The following is a 25439-nucleotide window of genomic DNA, read 5'->3' on the forward strand; positions in this document are numbered from 1 at the left end:
TACATCACATTCCTATTATCAATAATAATAATGGTAGTTAACATTATGGAGTACATAGTATGATGTGGCAAGTGTCATTCTATATTTGTCACCTCATTTAATTCCACGACAACTGAAATTTACCAGCACCACTTTTTAGTCCTACTACAGATGAGGAAACTGAAGTTTATCCAGTGACAGAGGCAAGTCTATACTACAGATGAGGAAACTGAAGTTTATCCAGTGACCGAGGCAAGTCTGTCCGAAAGGCAGAGGCAAGACTTTGCCCCATCCTTCTTCTTTTTTTTTTTTTTAATTTTATTCATTTATTTGACAGACAGAGATCACAAGTAGGCAGAGAGGCAGGCAGAGAGAGGGGGTGAAGCAGGTAGAGAGAGGGGAGGAAGAAGACCCCCTGCTGTGCAGAGAGCCCAGTGTGGGGCTTCATCCCAGGACCCCGGGATCATGACCTGAGCCGAAGGCAGAGGCTTTAACCCACTGAGCCATCCTTCTTACTGGAAAATAAATAGAAACTAGCACATAGTTACATATCTACCAGGCTGTTCAGATGCCTTGCCCCTTCTGATTCTTGTAATTGAGTCTATAAGAGTAGATAATATTCTGATATTCATTTTACAAATGAGGGAACTGAGGGTCCTGAAATGAAATAACTCATTCTGGATCATGCACCCGGTAAGGGGTGGAGTTTAATACCCATTCTCACTGAGGGCGGGTAGAATTATTACAGACAAGCCCGGGGCTCAGCGTGGCCCTGTCATACAGCCATATGACAACCTAATCAGTAACAAGCAAGGCTAGAAGCTAAAGCTAGGGTCTTGGGAACTGAATCGAATTATATTTTGGCATCACATTTTGAAAAGATCCCAAATTGTGTTATTTAGACTCTTGTTTTGCTAGGCCCTTTTTAAGTCTTGACATCCATTGGTTTTAAGGAGCACTTGAACCCATTTCCAGTTGTCCTATCACAGAACCCACACTTCACTTCGATTATGATGTAAACTAGCTACTGTCCACACTGGCTGGGGTCTGGATTTGACTGCAACTGACGTCAGATCTATTGAAATAGAAAAAGAAGGGCTGTGAGAGATGGTCAGGTCTCCTCATTAGCTCAGTGTTGCAGAGCACGTGCACATATTGCTGCTTGTCTACTGCCTTTGGGTGTTTTCTTTCTCCATTGCTAATGACTAATAAAAAAAGAGAGAGAAAGAGGAGAGGAAGCAAACAAGAAAGCAATTGCTATTAGATTTTCTTCTACTGCAGCAGGTTTCTCATTTTGCAAAGCTCATTAGAGGTGGCTATATGGAAAGACTTGCCAGGTGCCCCAGGGAGAAGGGGAAAGACGAAAGGGAAGAAGAAACTTTTCAGAGAGATGACCCCTGCCACAAATTCACACCAGAAACAGCTGTTCCTAGGCCATGTGTTCTGATTCTAAAAAGCACCTCATGGCTTCGTATGAAATGTTAACAGGGAAGGAAAGAGGGAAGGAAAGTAGGGAGGAAGGGGGAGGGGAAGGGAGGAAAGAAGGGAGGTAGGAAAGGGAACGAGAGAGATACGGAAAGTTTCTAACTACTAACAGGCGGGAAGTTATAAATGCATGGATGCTGTGTGGTTAGTTAAAATGTCGCTTTTATTTTATTCTTTTTTAAATTTGTTGTTTTAAGTTAGGAGTTTTGAAATTTCTTATCTAATGTGGAGTCCAACCTACTGGAGGTTCAATTTCACAAACATTTCTGAGAGTCTCTTATGTACCTAATGTGCTCTTGGGAACTGGAGGAGAGAGAAGACACAGTCTCTGCCCGCAGTGTTGGGGGGGAAGACAGACCCACAACAATTCTGGTGTATACTGTGATAGGAAAAGAGGTGTTCAACATACCGTGCTGGGAACATTGCCTTTAGCATTAATAACTCTCCTCGATGTCAGGGATATGGTATGAGGTAAGGAAAAAAATTAAATCCACCAGCCAAAAAAAAAAAAAAAAAAAGAATCCCAGGATAGAAAGAAAAGAACTCCAAATTAGTAGCCACCTGTCCTGGGTTCTCATTATAATCCTATCATGTGACTTGGACAAGCTGTGTCTGCTGCCTGGAGAGAAGGAAAAGAAAAGAATTTGAGGACCATCCCAGCTCTAAAATTTGCATCTCCCTTACTCCTAATCAAGACAGGCTTTCCAGAATGTTAAATGAAACTGTGCTTCACAGCAAAGAAAACTACCTTTTATCGAGGGCCTGTTCTTGCCAGGCCTTCTGCTAAGCAGTTTGGATTATGGGCTCTTCTAATCTTCACAACCAGTATGTAAGGCTGTGATGATGATTATTCCCATTTTCCCGACGAGCAAACAGAGGCCCCCAAAATGTTCAATGTTCTGTCCAACCAGAGCCACGTAGGGGATTGGAGTTGCAACTACAACATAAATTCAGGTGTGCCTGGCTGGGAGACCACTTCCGAGGGGAGAAAGGAGACCCACATTGCCCATGGGAACAGGGCTCCCCCTCTCCAGGACTCCTTCTTAGCCCTCTGTGCTAGAGCCATTTGGGGACACATGTTTTCGGCAAAGAAATGACCCAGGGCTTCAAAGACCCCCAGAGATGGGGAGGGACTTGCGCAGCCTCACAAAACTGGCTTCCTGTCCAGGGTAGGACTGGGGGTACAGGAGGAATGATGAGAACACACGCCAGGATTCAGGCAGAGTCCCTGGTCGACCTTTGGACCCATGCAGCCAGGGGTTTAGCACACCTCTTCTGTATCTGTTGCTAAGCTAGGCCCTTGAGACAGATGTGAATGGAGAGAGGTATGGGGGTTGGGGTGCCCTGAGAACAGAGAAGGCCCTGAACACCAAAAATTGAAGATCCTAAATGCAATGGAAATGGTTTTAAAGGCACAGGGATATTGGCTTCTGTCTTTGACTGTGATCGTGTAAGCAGCTAGGCCCTTCTGGAACGGAGAGGGGGAAACCTCAGCATGCAGTAGGGGCCAGCCATCTCGGCTCTGAGGCTCAGCCGCCCCCTCGGACCAAGGGACTCTTCACTCAGACCCTACAGATCGGGGTTCCAAGGCAGCCTTTAGGTCCAAATCTCTGGCGGATCTGCAACACAGCTAATTCTCCTCTTCAGATCTCATTATAGCATCTGGAAAGCAAAGATGGGGCGTGGTGGTGTCTCAGGGCCTTTGATTGCTCCCCTGGAGAACTGGAGGGAGGAGTTCGGCGAGCAGCTCCAGAGGCCCCAGGGACAGCGCTCCGGTGTTAGGACACAATGAGGAATCCCTGTGCTGACACACCAGCAAGGAGATGGAGGGCGAAGGGGATGAAGAGAAGATAATGTTTCTCTAGCCTGCAATTTCTTTCAATCTCAGGGATTGCAATTACCAGGACGGGAGTTAGTAGCGGCCATGCCTGGAATGCTTAAGTGAGTTTGGTACCACTGGTGGAAATGGTTTTGCATTTAGAGATGGAGGCCTGTGCAAGGTGTAAGCCAGGCTTCACACTGTGTGTGTGTGTGTGTGTGTGTGTGTGTGTGTGTGTGTGTGTGTGAGTGTTCACGCACACCTGCAGATGCATGAGGGTGGGGCAGGGGAAAGTGTGTTACTGGTTGGGGGGGTGGTGCGAGAGTGGCATTGATGCCCCCGTTGTGTGTGAGCCTAGGAAAGTGACCTCACCCCACTGAGATCCAGCTTCCTCACCTCCATCATTGAGATCATAATAATGACTTTGCAAGATATTAGAAATGTCTCTGTCTGTTGGCGCTGCTTTAACAAAATAACCATTGATTGCATGGCTCAAACCACAAACGTTTTATTTCTTCAAGCTCTGGAGGCTGGGAAGCTCACATTCTAGGCATTGCCAGATTCAATGTCTGCCTAGGATCTGTTTCCTGGTTCATAGATGGCACCTTTCCTCACTTGGTGGAGAGGACAAGGAGCTCTCTGGGGCCTTTCATAAGGGCACTCATCCCATTCACGAAGAGCCCATCCTTATAACCTAGTCACCTCCCAAAGACCCCACCGCCAGATACCATCACATTGGGCATTAGGTTTCAACATATGGATTTGGGGGGTAGGACACAGACATTCAGTCTATAGCAAAAAAAAAAGCGAGAAAGGCATCCTGCAGAGCCCTTAACACATGGCAGGCGTTCAATAAAGAGCAGTTACGTTATTAATGCGGGCATCCATCTGGCACATTCAGCTAGCGCTGGTATTTTCAGTGAGTCAACTTTCACTTTCCAGCATTGCGTTGAGGGGCAAAATTAAACATTACTAGCATCTTCTTGCCTCGTCTTTAAGAACATGGAGTTTAATTGCTCAAAGTCCAGCTGAGTAGTTTTGTGCACTTATTAATCTCTTTATTCTTCTGGTCCCTTATTTAAAACAAACAAACAAACAAAGCCCTTAGAACAAGAGTACTTAGCTCCCAGGGTGGCTGTGTGAAAGGAGATGTGTGTAAAACCCTTAGATTGATGCCTAGGACATTGTAAAGAATCAGTAGATGTTAGCTTAAAAGTGATGCTTATTATTTTGATACTAGATAACGAGGGAAGAAAAAATAATGAGGAAGAAAAAAAATAGAGAGGGAGACCTGAATAAGACTCTGACTCAGGCCCCACAGAAAGGAGATTGCAGTACCACAGCTGATGGGGTATCTCCCCTTGATAGCCATTCAGATAGGACTCATTCATTCATTCATTCATTCACTGAATAAGTGCTTACAGAACCCCTTGTGTGTGTTTCAGCCACCGTGTCATGGCTGGATGTACAGCAGCAAATAAGACAGACATGGTCCTTGCCTTCAAGTGCCCTTGGTCCACAAGGGAACCAGTGAGTGACCGGGACCAACAGTCCAGTGTGAAGATGCCAAAATAGGGGAGGGATAGGTGTAGTAGAAACCCAGAGAAGGGGCATCAAACCCCCAAATGAAGGGAGAGGCATCAGCACAGCTCTCCTGGAGTGGGGGGTTGGAGTGTGGTGGACAGAATAATGCCCCCCAGATGTGCATGTTTTAATCCCTGGAACCTGTGAATTCCATGGCAAAGGTGGTTAAGGGTGTAGGTAGAAATGAAGCTGCTGGTCTTGAGATAAAGAGATGATCACCTAGATTCTTCAGGTGGACCTAATGTAATCCTAAGGGTCCTTGAAGTGGAAAGGGGAGGTAAGATAAGAGAGGATGCCAGAGAGGGATGTGATCGCAGAAGGACTTGACTTGCTTTGGCACACTCTGATGGTGGCAGAGCCTAGGGGCCTAGAGCCCAGGAATGTGAGCCGTCTCAAAAGCTGAAAAGGCAAGGGAGTGGTTTCTCCTCTGGAGCCTCCAGGAAGCATGCATCCTTGCTGACTCCTGACTGCAACCCTGAAACCCATGTCAGACATCTGAGCTTCAGAAACGTAACGAGTGTTAAGTTGATGTAAGTTGGTGTAAGCCACGAAATTGGTGGTGATTTGTTATAGCAGCAACAGAACACTAATACTCAGAGCCAATGATACATGGTAGTCAGGACCGTCCATTTAAAAAAACATTCTGGCCACAGGATGGTGAGTGACTTGGAGGGATAAGGCTGAATGCAGACCACATAGTTAGCGGGCTGTTGTGCAGCCCCAGGAAGCAAGGTGTGTAGATGAGGAAGGCTCAGAGGGTAATCGGCCCAATAGATCCCTACAGCTGAGAACTACAGAGCTTGGAATGGGAAACAGACCGGGAGAGAAGAACCACGCCTTCTGGAAGCTGCGGTCAGGACCAAATCAGATACTGTAGAAGTAGGACCTCACTTCCAAAGAAGGGGCTCGGGGATACCTTCCAGAGAAGATGACACCATGAAGTCTCTCTCTGGGGCCCTCCAGAGGGCTCAGAGTAGGTTACAAAAAAGAATCAAATGCAGCCCTGGCTTTGCAGGAGCCCACAGGTCAGACAGAAGGGGTCAGGCAGGTTAACGTAGCCGTTCTTACCGACCCGCCAGGACTTACCAGGTGGAAGCAGCTCTGGGATGGAAATCAAGAATATGGATGTGTAGCCTGTTCTGGTCTTGCAAACCCGGGAGCCTTTACCTAAGTCACTTCTCTGCCTCCTGCCTTTGTCTCCTCGCTCTTCATTGTTGGGAGACTCAGCTGAGATGACAATGGCCTGCGGCGCAACTTTGCACCCATGATCTGAGAAACAGCATGGAGGGTGGGGTCATGAACTTCCTCCTGCCCAGCAGGGGATGGCAGCCCTGGGAGCCTCCCCCTGAAGATGGTCGAGCTTGCTCGAAATGCTGGGGATTTTAGGGAGATCTGGCAGTCTTCCTGTGAGTCTCACATGTAGCAGCTGAGCTGAGATGGGCTGCCAGCTGGCAGGCTCAGGAAGAAGGCAAGAGCATCCTGATGGGCCAAGACACAGCAGTCTGCTCTCCGGCCATGGCAGGTGAAAACGGGGGGTGTCTGGAGAGCTCTGGGGGTTTCACTGTAAGGGGAGGTGGGCCCCGGAGTCAGTCCTGCTGGCATAACTTATGTCAGCCTCCACTCCCACTGCACACGGTGGGTGATGGGGAGCAGGGTACATGCAGGGCCTCCTTGCTGGGTCTCTCTCAAATCTGTGTCTCTTCTCGATAATTCCGTCACACCGCTCCTCCACCATGCTGGTCTGGGTGGCTGCAAAACCCTGTAACTCGTCACCCTCCCTCCAGCCTTGTTCCTTTTTTGGCTTGCCCTCCAGGCTGCGTCCAGGCTCAAAATCTCTGGTCAGATAGTATTGCTGTCTCGCTGAAACCCCTGCCTTGTGGGGGGGGGGGTATCCTCGCCCTCAGAAGAAAGCCTGTGTTCCATAGCATCGCTTTGAAGACTTGCAAGATCTGAGCTCTATCTTCCCCTCTCCAGCCCATCTTGGCTTTTTTACTCAATGCTTTTACATCCTGAATCTAAGCTTCTTTCAATTTCGAGTATGTGGCATTTGAGTGTTCCATCTCTCTCTCTCTCTCTCTCTCTCTCTCGCTTCGTCTCCCGTCTCCCACAGACACACACACACACACACACACACACACACACACACACACAGAGCACTTTGGACTTTTGCACATGCTGTTCTTTCTGCCTGGACCCCACTCCCACCTTCTTTTCTTGCTCTTTCCCTGGATAACCCCTCCCAAACAGTCAAGGCTCACCACCTCCAGGCAGCCTTCCTCCCCTACCCCATCTGTATTAGGTACCCCTCCTCTTTACTCCCTTGGTCTCTGTACCTCCCCTATGAAACTTAAACTTTTTTGAGTCTTAAACTTCATCACTGTAACCTCTAACCACCTCTTTCAACAATTAAAGAATCAGACTTTTTTTTTCACCACTACAACTCAGTTATGCAAGAACACTGTAGTCTTCTGATTTTTCTACCACTGATACAATCTTTTCCTCAATTTTCCATTCTGTGGATAGCAAAAAAGTATTTCAAATTGCCAATTAAGGATACAGAGCATCCTTTTTAGGGAAACTGTGTAGTCTATTGGAAGTTGAGCTCCTTATGGACTCACCCTGTGTTTCCTCACCCAGCAGGCTCCCCCACCTCCACTCCGCCTCAGGGCACAGGGGCTGCAGATAGCAGAAAACGTTGGTATAAACTTAGCCCTCTGGGTCCTTGCTGGAGTCCCTCTATGATTTCTTACTTGAGCTTGGCTCCGAGCCCCTTTGCACTGGCAACCCATTAGGATGTGGATGGTTTTGGGTTGTCTTTAGAGAAGAATCCACTGCCAAAGTCCAAATTCACAAGGTCCCCACACTCTGAATTCCCCTTGTTCTAATCTCAGGGAGCCTTCCCCAGCCCTGCCTCCTTGGGGCATGGAGGGTGTACTAGGATGTCATGTCCACTTTCTTCTTGCTACCTTGTGGGAGCAGGAATGGGAGGCTGACTTCTGCCAGCCTCTAGCTCACCTCCTGCTTCCCTCTCATGGGAGTTTCCATTGGCTTATTGGATGAAGGGGCTCCCCACCTCCTCAGACTAATCCCTGATCTGGGGCGACAGCCCCCCCCCCGTGTTCCCGCTTACCTGCCCTGGGCCATTTCCGAAACCCTTGTCAGTATCTTAAGCATTTGTAGATGCTGCCCTCAAGGCTAGGGTGAGTGGGGAGGGGGTGCTGACTTCTAATAGTCCAGAAAGAGGGTGTCTACCCTTGAATCTGAGCTCCTGTCCCCCTAGCCTTCTCTCCTCAGCAGTCCCTCCCAGCACTGGTATCAGAAAGAAGGGTTTTCTCCTTCCTTTTCCTGTCTGGTGGGAACTCCCCTGAGGTCATACCCTGAACCATCTTACATTAAAAGAAGACATTATGATCTGAGTCAGCCAGGCCTGGCTTTGATACAGAAGAGGACCTTCGCTTCCGGCACAGGCTGGCTTTCCAAACTCTTGTCTAGCTCAAGACACTACAAAGTCAGCTTTGAGATGCAAAGCTGGGCAGTAACCCCCTTTCTTCTCTAGATGGTATTTGTCCTTCTACCTAAGGGATGAATGCTTTTGATTTAGTAGGTCGGGTATTCGAGACAAATATGATTTATGGGGAATGAAAAATGTTTCATTTTAACCTTTTCAAAACCATTATTCACCTTTGCACACATTTACACACGTGTGTAGAAGCATTTGTACATATGTATCTCCTACTAGGCGTGGGGAGCTTAAGGGCAGAGAATATCTATTTTGTCATTGTATTCCCACGGCCTGGTACATAACAGTAAAGATTTATTGGATATTTGAATGATTGAATGATTGAATGAATGAATGAATGAATGGCTGAATGCAGGAATGACTAAGTCTAGCACTTGAGCAGGGGATGTAGACAAAGAACCATAATTAAAAAGCAGCTCCCAGGAGAACCAAGTTTCTGACTGCTCTAGGAGAAGAGCAGGGCATGAAGGTAGCCGTGGACAGACATCAGCCTCATTTTAAACACCAGGCTCTGTGACTCCAGCACCGACGGAATGGCTATAGGATCGAGCGCAACACTCTCAACTGGGGCTCAGAGAAACCCAAATATTTTGTACCAGCTGTTCACCCCCCCAGTCCCAGAGGTGGGGAGTGGCTTCCCCAGCTCCCTACAGTGAGACAGTGACAGAGCCAATATGAGACCAGGTGTCCCCGCTCACTGACCACAGAGGAAACCACATCTCAGCCAAAGACACTGCTCTTACTTGGCGGAAAGACTCAGTCTAGTTGTAGGTGAGGGATGGGGCACGGTTTAAACCGGGAGAGATGTCCTTATTCGTCTTGGGAGCTTATGGCCACCGCTGGAGGAGGCTTTGGGCAGCCTAAGGAGAGCCAGGAACCATAGACCACTCCCTGCAGACTCAAGAGCTTGCAGCCCACAGCTCCCAGCCCTTCTTCCCCTAAGAAAGACTGCAGACAGCGCTGGCTGGCTCTGGGATGATTTACTTCCCTGAAATACCTCAATTTAAATGCTAATTTCCCTAGAACTGAAGGGTGATCCAGCTCTGGCTTGCTGGTGGCTGTGTATTAATGTATCCAAAACACTCACACATATCCTTAAATTGGGGCAGAAGGGAGGGAAGACCTGGGGGGGGGGGATGTGGAGGAGACCAGCTTCCCTGCTTGTCATTCTTGTCAGCATGGCTGGTGGGCGCGAAGCTAGACAGGATATACATCCTCAGTGGAAATGCTCTGTAGGCTTGAGTCACTCGGAGGTTTGGTGCAGGTGGCTTGGAGGGAGAGGAGGCCTGATGCTTAGGGGGCTTCTACAGAGTAGGCACTGTCTTGAGTTCTCTGAGGCTCATGAAGAGATTCAGGATCTAGTGTGGGATTCGGGAAATGGGACCCTCACTCAAGAGAACTTTGCGCGAATCTTCCTCCCAACCCCTTCAAGTCCCAAACTCATTACTTTTGCAGGTGAGGTCACTAAGGTTTTGCAGGTGAGGTCACTAAGGTTTAGGAACTAAGGTTCCTAAAATGGAACTGAATTCCCCAAAGCCAGACGGCATTTGTTGCCATGTCTGAAGGACTTCTGAGCCTTTGCCTTTTCCTCCACTGGACCCCAAGGCCAGTTCTGGGATCTCATCACAGGCAAGATGCATGAGGGCAGAGTGACAGGAAGGTTTTATTCCAACAGGGGAAGTCAAGATGATGGCATGGAAGAGGAGGTGGTTTTTTAACTGGGCCTCTTGCTTCCTGCTGGCGCTCCTCGCCCCAGCCCCCCCCCCCCCCCCGCTTCTCCGCCCCTGTGCAAATGCACACACGGACCCCATGCTCTTTCAGAGTGCGAGGTCTCACCAACCCCTGCTTCGAGAGATCACCTTTCCCCTTCTGGTCCCTGCCACCTCAGGGCAGCTGGGGCCCCTGGCTCCTAGCCAAGCTCCGTAGGAACTGGGCTGCCTGTACACTTGGAAAGAGAAAGAAAGTAGAGTTTGAAGCTCCATGTGGAAGAGCTGAAATTTTAGACCCAAATTCCCAATATCCCTTAGATCCAAGAGTTCTTTGAGCACTCACTCTGTATGCAGATGGCACTGTGCTAGGCCCCGGCGAGGAGGCATAAAGGAGACAGGCATGGTCTTGGTCCCCGTGGAGCTCACAGGTTAGTGGGCCACATGCCTATCATATAGGGTCCCCAATAGCACAGCTACCATTAGGAGCTGGGAAGCTCTTCATGGAAGAAAAGAGCCAGATGCTGTGGGAGAGCATAGCGGGAGAACTGGCTCCGGGCAGATTTCTCAAAGGCAGGGAAGTAACATGTGGTCTGAATGATGAGTAGGTGATGGCCAGGTACAGGGGGCAGGGGTGAGGGCTTTCCGGAGAGAGAGGGCAAATCCCCAGTGCACCCTTTGTACGAAGCAAGTATGTCTCGCAAGGGCAGTCAGCGCAGCTGGACAACCAGGGGACGGGGCTCAAAACATGCAGCGGGAGGAGTAGGCTGTGGTCAGATCTCGAAGGCCTTGCAGACCTTGCTACATTGCTTGCTTTCTACCCTGGTCCTCGTGAATGGGTGAATGGGATACCTTCCTGTCCCCTGCTGGGCCCCTGGGATGCAAAGCAAACCCTGCCAAATGGGAGACCAGAAGCAGTGTCCGTGGAATGAGTGAGACCTCGTACTCCCAGAGTTCTCCCGAGTCCTCGGAGTCCTGGATCTGCTATTTTAAAAATGAATCTTTTCATAGACTATCAACCGAGCTACAACTCTTTTTCATGGATAGTTTGGGGGAGATGTTTGTCTATAGAAACAGGGCCCTGTCGCTGTTTGAAACATGGCATGCTCTTATGTACACGCATGGACCCCTCGTGGGCACAAGAGCGCACGCGCTCTGGCCTTGAACAGCAGAACGGCCTGATCTCGGGTTACGCCAGTGATCAGGAGCATGGACTTGGGATTGGTCCCTTGAACGTGTGCTGACTGAGTGCAGGGCACTAAGTGCGGAACCCCTAACTGTGGGCTCCTAACTGACTTCCTAACTGTGGACCTCAGCTGGACAAGTTCCCTAACCCCTCTGAGTGCTCTTTTCTCTATTTATAAAATGGGAATCGTAACAGTAGCTGTCCGCTCGAGTTCCCATGGAGTTTAAAATTGCACACACGCGCACGCACACATGCTGTCTAGGATGTAGCTGATGACGAACAAGATGATCAATACATAAATATTACTCATTATTCTTCCTGTCCTCCTATTATTAGGATTAGTTGCCTTACAGTTTTTTTTTTCTTTTTCGCCTTATAGTATTTTCTACACACATGCACACACAGGCTCTGAGAATCTGAATCCACTTTCTGCCGTCTGCATTTAGCCAGCCTTCCGCGTCCCTTTCCCAGGTTGGTGGATTCTGAGGCTGCTGTCTGGGTTCTGCCTGAGGTTCTGGGCCCAGTGGAACTTCCCGGGCGGTGGCCATCCCCCTCCGTGTTGTCACCTCCCCAGAGAGCCGGTGGATGCGAAGGCCCTGGGCGCCCTCTGCTGGCAGCGGCCGTGCAGGACTCGTGACCATCCCCAGGCTGCCGTGAAGGGACCAGGTCCTGAGGGACCATCCTCGGACTTTGCTCTTCCTGCCTTGCCATCCCCTGCTTCGTGACTGCCTCCTTCCCTCCCAGCCTTGGCACTGGCTTGCGAACTCCCACCCCTAAACCCTTCCCCTCCTTCTCAAGCACTTCCTCAGGATCCTTCCTGCTCTCTGAAAGCTCAGAGGGGAAAATCCTTCTCCTAAGAAGATGGGCATCATGAGCCAGCCTGAGGTTGCCCATTGTGCTGTTTCCCATTGTCCTGTGCGGTCAGATTTACCCATGGAGTGAAGCCTGGCTTAGCCAGAAGACGGGGATGAGGGGTGAAGAGGGGGGCTCTCTCTTTAATTGCAGTGCCAGAGAAGGTGTGAAATGGAGCCCCCAGATGGTAAAATGGAAAACATAAGCTTGCTTTCAGATCCCAAATGCACTCTGTGCCAGTCTCGGAAGGCGCTGCTCCCCTCAGAGCCTCCGCTTTCCTGTTGGCTGAGGGAGGGCACCCAGCTCCAGGGACACCGAGCACCTGGTGTGGTCAGGTCCAAATGGGCAGCAGGCTCCTTCTCTCAGCTGCGGTCTGTCTGGGCTCAGGGCCCCCATGCATGCTCCTGCTCTTTCGGCATAGTCAGTGCCCTACACCTGAGCAGTGGTGAGGAATGGGAAATTCGGGGCCAGACCAGCTGGGATCTCCAGCTGTGTTGTGCTGGGCAACCTCTAACCTGAGGGTCTTAATGGCATTAGCTTCACACGGTTGGGAGGGGACCAATGTACAGTGCCTGGAACGGTGCTCGGTGCACAGTATGTGCTCAACAAACGGCTATTATTATCATCGTGGTAATGGTATTTCATTAAGGCGGACTGAACAGCTTTTATGATCCTCATCTTACCTATGAGAAAATTGAGGTTTGAGTGGTCTACTCCAGGCTGTACAGCTGGGGTGTGCTGTGGGCAGAACTGGGGCCCAGTCTTCACAGACGCTGGCATCTTCTCATGCCTGACCTCACCTGCCCATGAAACAATTCATAGGCCTCATGGGGAAGGGTCCCAGAAACATCCAGCCCTCGGTATTTCTGATAGCCGGGTCCCACTGGCTGTTATGCTTGGCTCCATTGTTGTCTCCTCCAGTTGGCTGAGAAGATTTAGAGGACCAGGGAAGAATCCAATCTCTCTGAATCCCTATATCCAGCTCAGGGATCCACACAGAACATGTATTTAGCTGATGAGAGCAGAGAGACACCCTCTCCTGGGCCATATCCTTGTGGGAGGATCTGTATCCTCACAGGCCAACCTCAGAAGGGAAATAGGAGGAAACATAGTCCCTCAAACCCTGGCGAGTGTTACATGGTCACTTAAGGGCACTCCCCTTTTCCAGAAGGCTCTCTCTTTCTGTTCACATTGCTGTTCCACGCACCCAGGCTTGCAAACAGATCATATACTAAGCACAGACACCTAGAAGAAGCCGTGATCACAGGCACACACACATAGGCATAAACACGTACAGCTTGCCAGACAGACAGTGGTCCTCCCACACAGGCACATGAGATAGCATGCCTCAGTGTCCCCCGTGTGGGCCCAGAAACTCACAGTCATGCACACGCCTGCCCAGCACTCCCCAGCCCAGCTGCCTACGTTACCGAGTGGGCAATCAGCACACATCCCAATATTCACCTCCTCTTAACCCTGTACCACGTGTTTTATCATCTGCAAAAAGGATATAATCTACAGCTCTCTTGCTGTAAAGATTGAATGATACAGTGTATGCAAAGTGCTTAGCCAGACCCAGTAAATGGTGAGGATCCGGAACTTTGTAAGAGATGATGGTGATGGTGAAGATGGGGATAATGGCTCTTCCCCTGGACTCCAAGGTGCTCAGAGGTCAAGATGTGGGGGGGGCTGACTGTTCACTAAATGAATGAATCCATGGGACACTTCACGGGTACCTGGGGGAGGTGCGCACCGTGGGGACATGGAGTACAGCCAGGAAGTGCTCCGGGCCCCATGACATCTGCACAGCTGCTTCTGTTGGACCCGAGATCCAGGCTCCAAAGGCATTGTTTTGGCATCCCCCGTTTTTGTTTTCCTCTTTCTGATTTTCATTTCAAGGTTGCCCATTCCAAGGGGTCCGATGAAGTGATAAATCTCTTCCTCCCTTTCTTCTTCTTCCTCCCCTCCTCTTCCTCTCCAGACTGTAATTACTGTCTCAAAATCTGAGATCCCTGAATATGAAGGGACCTCAAAAGTCAGATGTTAACACGGAAATGCCTCCAATACCTGCATACCACGAAGCTGTCCGTTTCCCTCCTTGCACTCTTTCAGGAACGGGACGCTCACCACCTCTCCTGGCAGGCTGTTCTATTTGGAGGCGGGTCTGTTGTGTAAAAGATTGAAGCCTGCCTCCATATGATGCCTCATTACTCCCCCGCCTGCCCTAAAGACTACCTCTGTTCAGGGTTCAGTTCCGTGAGGTCACCCCAAGGACTGTCTTGGAAACAGAGCTTCTTGGGATGGCATTATAAGGAAGGATTAGAGCAGGAGAAAGAGCACTAGCCTGGGATGGGGGAGAGGTTCTGGGAGCAGGCCATTCCTCTTCTCTAGGCCTCAGTTTCCCTATCTGTAAAAGAGGAGTCTGATCCAAAAGATCCCTTAGGACCTTTCCACTTGAACACCCACTTGTTCTTTCAAGCCTTCCTGCCCCTTGATCTGCACGCACTCCATGCTCTGCTCGGTTTCCTCACCGTTGTCACTGCTTATGCAAGGGGATGCTTAGCAGCCAAATACGCAGTCTGTAGAGCATCAGACTGTGTCTTAAGCAATTGGAAGCTTTATCCCATTAAGTGTTTATAGCTACCCTGAGATCTCACTTTATAGCAAGGAGATCAAGGTTCTGAGGAGCGGGAGTTTCCTCCAGACTGCACGGCCGGTACACGGCGGGCCAGGACTCCGAGCCCTAGCCTGCCAGATTCTAGAGGCTGTCGTTAGCATTCTGTTCTCTGAGGCGGGACTCGCGGAGCAGATGCACGGCAGCAAGGATGCGCGCCCTCTCCTGAGCCTCTCCGTGCTGATGCCAGCTCACTGCCCTCCTACCCTGCAGCCCCCAGCGGCCTCCACGCCCTCATTTGGCGGTCTCTGTGCTCCTCTCCACAGGGAGAACAACTTCATCAAGGACTTCCCTCAGCTGGCCGATGGGCTGCTGGTGATCCCGCTGCCGGTGGAGGAGCAGTGTCGGGGCGTCCTCTCCGAGCCTCTCCCGGACCTCCAGCTGCTCACTGGTAAGACACACCTGCTGGACGTCCCCCAGCCTCTCTCACTGCACCCCTGGCCTCTCCAGGTGCCTCTGTCCCTCCTTCCTGAGGGACAGAAGGACGAAGGCACCTGCTGTTGGCCAGGGGTGGGCCTCCTGGTATGGGCTGTGCAGAGCTGGGGGGCTTCTCTGAGATTCCACAATCGGAGCTGGGCCAGATTGACTTTCAGCAGATTTCTGGGATTTTGACTGTAGTCACTGTGCTGTGCCTCAGCCCCACAGAACTTCTGCATCCCACATCCCTGGACCTTTGGACCCGCACCTCCCCACGTCCGCAGCCTTTCTACTCTCTGCTCTTATGAGTCCGACCTCTTGATTCTACATAAAAGTACAATCACACGGTATTTGTCTTTCTGTGTCTGGCTTATTTCACTAGGTTTATTTTTACATCGTGCTAAAGCAAAATCACTGGACCCCTCCACCAGGAGCCTGTCTTACTTGAAAGTGTTTGTTACACAGCTTGATTTTGAATATGGGCGCTGAGCCGTCTTGGGGGGTGGGTATCGTTTTCCCCATTTTAGAGACGAGGAATCTAGACTCAGAGAGGGGACAGGAGTGGCGCAAGACCCTGCAGCCGGCCAGGACGAGAACCAGGTGCCACGGCTCCAGGTCTTCTGCCGTTTCCATTGGCTCTGCAGCTCCCCACCCCTCCTCCTCTCTCCTTGCCCGCCCCCTCACGGGGAAGCTCTCTTCTGCAGGCTCTCCTGGGGCTCCCTGTCTTCTGTCCCACCCAGGATGCCCTTCTGCTCCCCCTTATCTTCTCCCAGTTCCTCTTCTGTCCTATGTGGAGGGATTTTCCTAAGATGTGAGGGCCCTGGCTCTGCTTTGGTGATACCGTACTTGGGTATCTCAACCATGGCCCAGGGAGAATGGCCCCCCTGGCGAATGATGGAGGTCTCACCGAGAGGGAAACTGACCCCCAGGGAAGGCCCTTCTGCTGCTTGCTAGCCCTTGGAAGCTCCATGAGCCTTCCCTGTAAAGAGGCACAGACAGGGCAGAAGGACCCACGTCTCCTAGGAGCCACGCACCCTGCGTGTCTGAATCCATGTAACCCTGTGAGGGTTCTTGTCCCCCTTGAAACAGATTAAAGAAATCATTCAGTTAGTCCAAGTTCACATGACTAGTCTGTCGTTGAGTCAGGATTTAAGCCCACTGGGTCTTGACCCCAAAGCTGATGCCGTATCCATGACCCTCCATCTCCTTCTTGACGTGTCCTCCTTCAAAAAGGGCCCAGATGTAGATCAAATGGAATCACAGAAATAAAAATGCTTTGTAAAATCTGCCAAAACCTGCTGTGCCTTCCTTAATTTTCATAAATTGCAGAATTTCAGACCTGACGGGGACTCTAAAGGGTGTCTACTCTAATCCTCCTTAGCAATGGAGAAATCAGGTCCATAATAGCCCTACTGAGTAATGGTTCTTCTTGGATACCCCCAGTCACAGGGAGCTCACCCCTTAAAGCAGATAGCACCATGGTCCATGGGGAGGTGCTGTGCTCCAATGGGAAGGACCCTGGATTTGTCACCAATCTTTGTGTGTCCTTGAGCTCTTTCTCCTCCGAGCTTCCATTTTTTCTTCTGAAATAAGGGGTTTCAGGTCTTTGTCAGCAGTAGGCGACTACTGGAAACTGCGGGTATAGAATGCTCAGTGCATTGTGGTTCTGTGTTAGTAGTACAAATTGTTAGGATTATTTGTCTTGGTTTAAGGATCTTCAGAGGCATCCTAATAAAGACACTGTTGGATTTCTAGAATTAAAAAAATAATAATAATTACCAGGAAAAATACCTCCCTCATTTATCCCTCATCTTGGGCGGAAATCTAGGATAGGGTCAGGTAAGGTGGGGGTCAAGGATGAGTAAGCGCTAGGGATGGGCCTAGAATGGGGACAAGGATGCAGGTAAGTAGGTGAGCCAGCAAATCGGCATTTGTTCGGAGCCTGTTACTATGTACCAGGCTCTGTTCCAGGCTCTGCAGGAGTGAGAATAATAAAGACCATGGCCTCAACCTCAGGAAGCTGGCATTCCACTGGAGGAGCTTATAGTCCAGGCTGGAATCCAGGAAGGACCAGGGATGGAGGGAAGTGAAGGGTAGAGTGACAACCAGTTCTAGGGGGTGAGGGGCAGAGATGATGGCTTTATACATGTCTTGGTAATCAAAAGGGGTAGCCTGGTTTTTTTCATTTGGACATCATACGCCAGTGAATGAATGGTACCTATATCCTCCATCAGACTGTTCTGCTGCCCTCTCTGAGGGTGGGTCCCAGTTACCAATACCCACACCAAGCCTGCCGTGCATCAGGACCAGCACAAAGGCTGGGGCAGAGGCTGCTGGGCCACGAGCATTTGGCCATCCTGTGCAATCTGGCTTCTCCTCCCTGACTCAAAACATGGCCTGTCCTTCCTCCCCCGCCCTTCCCAGCCTTTCTAGGGAAAGGATGAGACAGGCAGAGCCGATAAACAGAGAAGACATATTTATAACAAAACAACCTTGCTCCAGTAGACATATATTTGGGGATCATGAATATTTTACTTTAAAATGAAAGCTTCTAAAAAAAAATTACGTTATTCCTGAAAAGGCTAAGGAGGGAAAAAAAAAAAAAAAAAAAAGTTGACAGTAATGGACAACTTTAATACTGCAGTAATGTCCAGGAAGAAATCATTTGTTACAATGAGATTCTCATTTTCATCTTGGTATCAAATATCTCTTTAAGTGCCTCCTCACCAGGGGACAAGAGAAAAGGACAGAAAATGTGCCTGCCATTTGCAAAGGATACAAAACAACAATATTAACTGCTGATGTGACTAGCATTTCCTTTTCATGTATTTCTTCCTGATTGTAAACAAAGAGAGTTTTCAATGCTTAGAGCAGAAAATTTAGAAAATGCTGATGAATATAAATCAGTAAACAAGAATCGCTGATACCCCCACCACCCAGAGTTAACCTCAGTTGAAAAAGTTTGCAAAACGCTCCACGCCACTACCTTCATAGAGCTTTAGAATGCATAATAATCTAGATAAGGTGCTTAGAAATTATACAGATTTTTTAAGATTTTGTTTCACTTTAACTCGGTCTTACTTGAAATGTGAGCTTTTCTATATCAGCACATGCATCTCAGGAGATCTCTATGTGCATCCCATGTTTCCGTGTTAGGAAACAGTGGTCCACACAGGGGTCAGCAAACACAAAGGACCAGATCCTAAATGCACTAGGCTCTGCACACAGCCGCTCATGTCTGCTGTCATCGAGAGGTGGTACGTGGAGGACGGGCTGTGGTTTGCTGACCCCCATTCTGCATGCTGCAAGACTTCCACTTCTGTGGCCTTATTCGAGTCTCACAATGCACCTGTGAAGTAACGTCAGCATAGGTAGCCATAGTATCCGAAGGGGAAACTGAGGCACAGAGCCGTCTAATGACCCATGGCCAGTTGCCTACAGGGGTAAGCGGAATCATAAATCTACTTGGCTTGCTTTAGCAAGCTGTTGGGAAGAGAAAAAGCAGGATGGGGGCTGAGATCAGAGGCTGGGAAGAAGCCTGGAGGCAGGTCCAGGTAAAGGTGTTGGTTCCAGTGAGAGCCTGCACGCGAAGGCTGAGCGCCCGCCTGTTTAGAAGCAGTGGCCATTCTGCAGAGCCCAGTTTTGGTGAGTGTTCTGTAAATGCTGGCCTCCCATGACCTTCTCTTTCTGCCCTGCAGGAGACGTCAGGTATGACGAGGCCATGGGTTACCCTATGGTGCAGCAGTGGCGGGTCCGAAGCAACCTTTACCGTGTGAAGCTCAACACCATCACCCTGTCCGCAGGTGAGGACCACCTCCCGGGCAGGCAGGGGGCTGGCGCCAACCCAGCACTTGTTCCCAAGGACTTGTGCTGTGCCAGGCCCTGAGCTGGGATGCTGAGGGAATGAGGCCCAGCCTTCTCTGCCATGAAGGAGCTCATGGGGAGGGTGGGTGGACAAGCAGAGAGGGACATCCTCATACTGGGGTAGGTTCTACGCAATAGTGGGACAGTGGAACCCCAGAGCGAGGAGCTGCCCTGAGGAGTCAAGAGGGGCTTCCTGGAGGAAGGGGTACCATAGCAGTGCAGGGAAGAGTGAATGGGAGAGGGGGTAAATGACAATCTAAGTCACATTTATGTTCTGTATATTTCAGGCTATGGATTGTAAGTTCTCCTGGTCTCTTCTGGATGTTTTCCTTTCCTACCCATCTCCTATACAGCAGTAACACACGCCCCTCCAAGACACAGACACACACACGGCCCCCACTCCACCTGCCTACATCCTGTGTGTCAGCTGATGAGCACAATTTGTAATTCTCAGAATGGGACATATTTTCTTATGCTTCTGTGACTTTGCACATGCTCTTCCCTCTGCCTGGATCTCCTTGCCCAGAGAATGCTGGGGTAGTCCTGCAATACTGAGAGACCCGAGCTGCATTCTCTACTCTCCCCAGAATAACTCAAGGAAGTCTGTGCAAGCAACCACCTGTATGAATGCACCAGTGGGCTTGATTCACATCTGAGCCCTATATGTTCCCCCACTGACCCAAGAATCGTGGGTCATTTCCATATCCCTGTAGCCTGTATTCCTGTTGCCTCTGTTACAGAGAATCAGTGCAGGGTAGGTAGTCTTGTTTGATAAAGGAATAAAAAAAATGAAAACTGAAAAATTCAGAATGAGTGAAGGAATCTGGAAAGATGGGCTGTTTTACCCTGGTTCTTCCTCATAACCCTGCCACTGGATTCTTGTCCAGGGGATTCCTCTGTATTTGTAAGCACGTTAATTATCTTCTCTTTTTCAGTATCATTTGGTTCATGAGCAACACGAAACTCTCTTAGCCCAGGAATCAGAGGACTTTCCCATATAAGAAGTGCCAATAGTAATTACTGCAGACATTGGCCAAGCACTTTATAATGTTTCATATCTTAGGACGTCCACCGGTCCTACAAGGAAGACATCGTTTATCCCCTACTTTTTTCAGATAAGGAAACAAGGTCAGAGAGGTTAAGTAACTTCCCCAAGGTCACACAGCTAGTAAGTGGTCAAACAGGAGGAGAGCAGAGATTTTTTTTTTAAGATTTTATTTATTTGAGAGAGAGAGAGAGAAAGAGAGAGAGAGCATGAGAAGGGGGAGGGTCAGAGGGAGAAGCAGACTCCCTCCCATGCTGGGAGCCCGATGCGGGACTCGATTCCGGGACTCCAGGATCATGACCTGAGCCAAAGGCAGTCGCTTAACCAACTGGGCCACGCAGGTGCCCAGAGAGCAGAGATTCGATTGCAGTTTTATCTGCCTGGGGAAAGAGTCCCAGGTCATCTCCATGGTGTTGTCCTTTACTAGTTAAGAGAAACAGTCTCATCATTAACACTGCTGTGTTAATTACCCGGTTGCGCATATTAACGGATTGGGGGAGAGGGGCTGTCTTAATCAAACACCCATGCTTTGAGGCATGTTTCTATTTTGCCCACCACCCACACCCTCGCACCTCACTTGCAAATCAGACTGCGATATATCCGTTAGAATTACAAAGGTGGATCAGCTTTAATTAATCAATGATGATGCTCTTGAGAAACCCCTTATAAATCAAATGTTGGCAAATTGGAGTTTATGTTTAATGTTGAAGGAGAGCGTGCTTGCTCTCCTACAGTTTACTTTGATGTGACACAGAATCCACTGCTCAGGTGATAGTGGTGGTTGGTGTTTCTGCCGTGTCCCGGGAACTGTGCTCTTGTACCTGGTTAGAGCGGGGCGTGGGGAAGGGTGCAGGTGCACAGTCAAAGACAAGCAGAATAGAGCTTCTGCTTTCAAGGTAGTGTCCACTGAAGGTGCAAAGCATAGGCGCCCCTGGCCAGGATTGTGCAAACAGCTTCTTGGGAAGGTGAGGATGGCTTTCCGGAGCCTTAGAGCATAGGAGTGACTTAGCGAAGAGTTGGGGAGGCCATTTCCGGTGAACCGGGGTGTGTATGTGTGTGCAGGCTGCAGGTTGGGGACTGTGAATGAGGAAAGGGCGGTGGAAATCTCAGGTCATATCTAGGAGACCTAAAAAAGCTGGTTTGGCTGGATATAAAGCCTGATGAAGGAGGCTCACTGAAGATGCCCTTGGAGGCCTGGAACATCAGGTAAGGTCACTGGTAGGCTGGTTGTTGGTAGCAGGAAGGAGCTCAGGCAGGTCTTAAGGCTCTTGGAAGAACAGCTTGGTAACCCACCTGTTGGAGGAAGGAGTGCAGTGGGGAGCTGTGGTTATAGAGTGATAGCTTTGCAGGTCCCGTGCTAGGCCCTGATGACCTAAGTCTTCTTGGCACAGGACTAAGGAAAATGCAGCAGCAGGGAGGCCCTTGACAAAGTCAGGAGCCAGAACATACCACTGTTCCAGGGAGGCAGAGGCAGAAAGGGAAGTAGTGTTCTCGGAAGCCAAGCCAGGGATCCGATCCCAGGATGTCGGAGTATCTGCTGATCCGGGGTCAGGGAAGCCCCGGGGCTCCCGCTGTAGGCAGTTCACACCCTGGGTGATTGGGTGCTGTGAAAAATGCATTTATTTTGGAGTGAGAACAGAAGGGGATTGTAGACTGAGCTTGTAGACTGATTGTAGACTGAGCTGGGGGACCACGGAAACCATCCAGAGTCTGAGCTTGGACTTGCTCATCCACAGTGGGGGTTGCAGCACTGGGGCTGAGGCTAAATTGGAACCAATGGGGGAAACCGCAGGCAATGTGCTTGGTGCCCATTAGTTGCTAGGGACAGACGTCAGCTTTAATTTCCTGATGGCTACTTTCAGGTCCCGTGGCCTCGGTTGCCAAGCTTGAGGCCTTCCTCTGCTGTTGGTTCCCTCTCGGTTGTAGTGTCTTGTGCATCTACCAGAGAGAACCACCTCTGCTTTGTGAGCGAGGGGAGGTTGCTGTGCCCCTTCAGGTGCCAGCCACCAGGCTGATTGTGGGGTGACACCAGCTCCAGGCTGGAGAGAGCCCCTGGCCTCTTATAATTCGCCAGCCACCGCCCTCCCAGATCTGACCACCTCCACGTCCTCCTCCTCCGTGCAGGCTTCACCAACGTCCTCAAGATCCTGACCAGGGAGAGCAGTCGGGAGGAGCTGCTGTCTTTCATCCAGCACTACGGCTCCCACTACATCGCAGAGGCCCTCTACGGCTCCGAGCTCACCTGCATCATCCACTTCCCCAGCAAGAAGGTCCAGCAACAGCTGTGGCTCCAGTACCAGAAAGGTAAGGCTCCGACAAGCTAGATCCTGACTCGGCCATGCCGAAGCTGTGTGGCCTTCGGCACTCCCTGCCCCTCTCTGGGCTTCAGTTTCCCCACAGACAGGACGAGGGGCTGTGTGATGTTATCTCAGGATTCTTTCAGTTCAGGCATTTTCTGAGACCCTAAGGTGGTGGGCTGGACTCCCAACACTCCTGCCTGGTACAGCAGGTTCCTTGTTTCCAGCTCTCTCCTCTGAAACCACCATGGGGGAAGAGTTGGAAGAATGGGAGTGGCGTCTCCTTGACACCTCCTTCTCTCCAGGCTTCTGGGAAGAGCCCAAGAGGAGCTCTGGCCCTTCTGGTAGGGCTCACTTTGGGTCTGAGGGGACAGTTTCCTGTCTCTCCCATGGAGAAGCTTCTGTCCTCAGGGAGGGTCACCAGATCATAGGTCCCTGGGAGCCTCAGCTTGTATCAGAACTGGCATTCCTCGGGCTTGATGGGGAAGACCAGTCACCGCCACTCACCGTGGGAGCGTCATTCCCTTCCCACCTCAGTTTTTCCCTTCTGTGAAATGGGCGCTTAAGTAACCATTCCTGTCCACCTTCCACACGGAAGGGAAGCAGTTCACTATCACAGCATTTTGAGAAAGACAGAAATATTCCATCCCTGCATTGTGTATTTTAACAGGCCGGTGTATTCACAGGGGAGAAGGTGAGTCTCAGCCACACCAAACCGAGTGCCCGTAGATACACAGCTAGTAAGTAGCAGGGTGCGCATGGCTTCCTGTTACTGTTACTGTTATTGTTATCCATTAATTGAGAAAGGAGAGCTCTCGATGGACAGAAAGGGCGGGGAGCAGTGTTAAAAATGTGCTCCCCACCTTCTTCACGTGGCCCAGCCCCCCCACCCGATCTAAGGAACCAAATCAACTTAAACCACAGACTGTGGGAGCCACAAGAGACCTTATGAGTCTCCCTGGACTTAGCACCCCAAGTTTGCAGTTGGGAAAATGAAGGCCTAGAGGGAGGAGGAAGCTTGCTGAGTGTCACTGAGCTCCACTGTGGTGGGGGGTCGAAGACAAAGTGGGGTGCGGCTCCACGCTCCCCTCCAGGGCTTTTCATGCTGGCCCCAGTGCGCCTGCCTTTGCCATCTCCAGAACCTTTCCTTCTTGCCCCCCGGGGCTTGCAGCCCCCACCGTGGTCTCACCCCTCCCTGCCTCCTGTGTGCAACTGTGTGGGGCACGGGGTGGTTTATAGACGCGGGGGACATAATTGAGTTGTCTGGGAAGAGCTCTGTTTTTTATGGCTGCGACAATGACGGTCTTTAAGGAAGTGCATTAAATCAATAGAAGTCTCGTTGTCCTACCCTATAAATAACGTGACACAACATTAAGCAGGGCACTAAGCTTCAGGACTTTGAAGTAATACAATTAGGTTATGTTTATAAAAACCTTCGCTCACTGTGGCCACTGAACTAACCCGCCTCGGCCCGCACTTGGGGCCAGGGACACCACTGTCATGCTAAATACCACGTCATCTCTGTCCTCAACTGCTTCCAGACCTTGGCCTGTTTCCCTCCAGAAAGCCCCACTCCTTAAGCAGGGGATGCATGGACTCTGTAGCAAGTCAGACGGGCTGGGACAGAAGGAAAGCCCACAGAGCAGCTGGGGCCCCCTTCAAGACGCCAGAGCCCCCCGGGTTGCCACAAACTTGCTGGGGAAACTTGGCACAGTAGCTTTCCTCTCTGGGCAGCTTGTCTGGAGGCACGTTTCTTGCTTCTGTCATATGCTTGCTCCCAAGAAGAGCCCAGGGGTCCGCGGAGGCCACCTTAACACTTCTCACTCTCACCACCTGCTGTGACCTAGATGACCCATGAAGCACTGTGGTTGTATTTTTTTTAAATGTGGGAGTGATGTTTGCGAGGGGGAGGCTGAGAAGCCCGGGAATGTTCCCGGGGAGGGAGGAACTCTGAACTCAGAGGTAGTGGGTGACCTTTCTCTCCACAGCCATCCGCTGTGTCATGGACACGGGCTACACGAGGGCCTCCTGGGAAGTGGGTCAGGGTGGGTCTGGGTTTGGAAGCAGGTCACTCTGGGGGCAGAGCTGCAGGAAGAGGTGCTATGAGTGGGACAGACAAGGGTTCAAGTCCCCCTGTCTACCCTTCCATCCCTGCTGGCTAACCTCGGGCAGGAACTTCTAAGTTTCTGTGTCCTCGTGCGTTAAATGGGGGATAGGAATTCCCTGGTGCGGCTTTTTGGGAGAACGAAATGAGATAATACAGGTAAAGTGTCTGGCATGTAGTCAGCACATGAAAAATGATAGCTTAGAATAAAGCAAGACTCATCGGTCGCAGCTGAGGAGTCTGATCCTGGCAGGGCTCCTGCCCACCTGTGATGCTCCTTAATCTCTCGGAGACGCACCTGGGTCACTAGAAAAGGATAAATATTCTTTCAACCCAGAGAGTGGAGTGGGGAGGGCTTCCTGGAGTTTTTGAAATCTATGTTTAGCTCCAGGTGGTGGCGTGTCCTTGACTGGAAGGACCAAAGCTGGAAGGAAGTTCCGGGAAAAGAGGCCCAATAGGGCGAGAGTCACAGCACGTTACAGTGTAGTCCTGTGGGTTCTCCCATGTACCCCTTGAGGCAAAGAAGGCAAGAATCCCACTTACCCCTCGTCTTCGCCTGGGAGACCTGAAGCTTAGAGAAGAAGAGGAGTTCGTTGGGGTCACAGTGTATGGGTGAAAGGGATGGTGTTTGAATTCCAACCTGAGCACAGTATTCCCTGCCCCCTAGATCTGGTGTCCACAGAAATTAGAAACAAACGTCCCAGGCTTTCCCGGTTTATTGAGGATGGGGCTTTTGCTCCTGCTGTGATATGGAGCAGCCACTAGAAATCGTTGGAAAGCCCAGGGGTTCGGGACTGAATGTGCCTGATTAAAATATTCCCATGAGAGGTTTATTTGACGATTAGACTATTATTCCCCTAAGTGTTTCTCAGTGTGTGTTCCACAGGAGAAAAAAAAGAAAAAGAGA

The 25439-nt window shown here is 50.3% G+C and overlaps 1 protein-coding gene across 3 annotated transcripts in view; it reads left to right on the top strand.

Annotated features, from left to right (window-relative positions):
* Positions 1 to 25439, top strand: part of ASTN2 (astrotactin 2) — an 854980-nt gene that overhangs the window by 599797 nt on the left and 229744 nt on the right. For all 3 annotated transcript variants that reach the window (XM_032307618.1, XM_032307619.1, XM_032307620.1), the window contains 3 exons: positions 15072 to 15196; positions 18921 to 19025; positions 22256 to 22435. In XM_032307618.1, the coding sequence (XP_032163509.1) occupies positions 15072 to 15196; positions 18921 to 19025; positions 22256 to 22435 (410 nt within the window). The remainder of the gene's footprint in view (positions 1 to 15071; positions 15197 to 18920; positions 19026 to 22255; positions 22436 to 25439) is intronic.

Source organism: Mustela erminea, chromosome 12 (assembly GCF_009829155.1).
Source record: "Mustela erminea isolate mMusErm1 chromosome 12, mMusErm1.Pri, whole genome shotgun sequence".
NCBI lineage: Eukaryota > Metazoa > Chordata > Mammalia > Carnivora > Mustelidae > Mustela > Mustela erminea.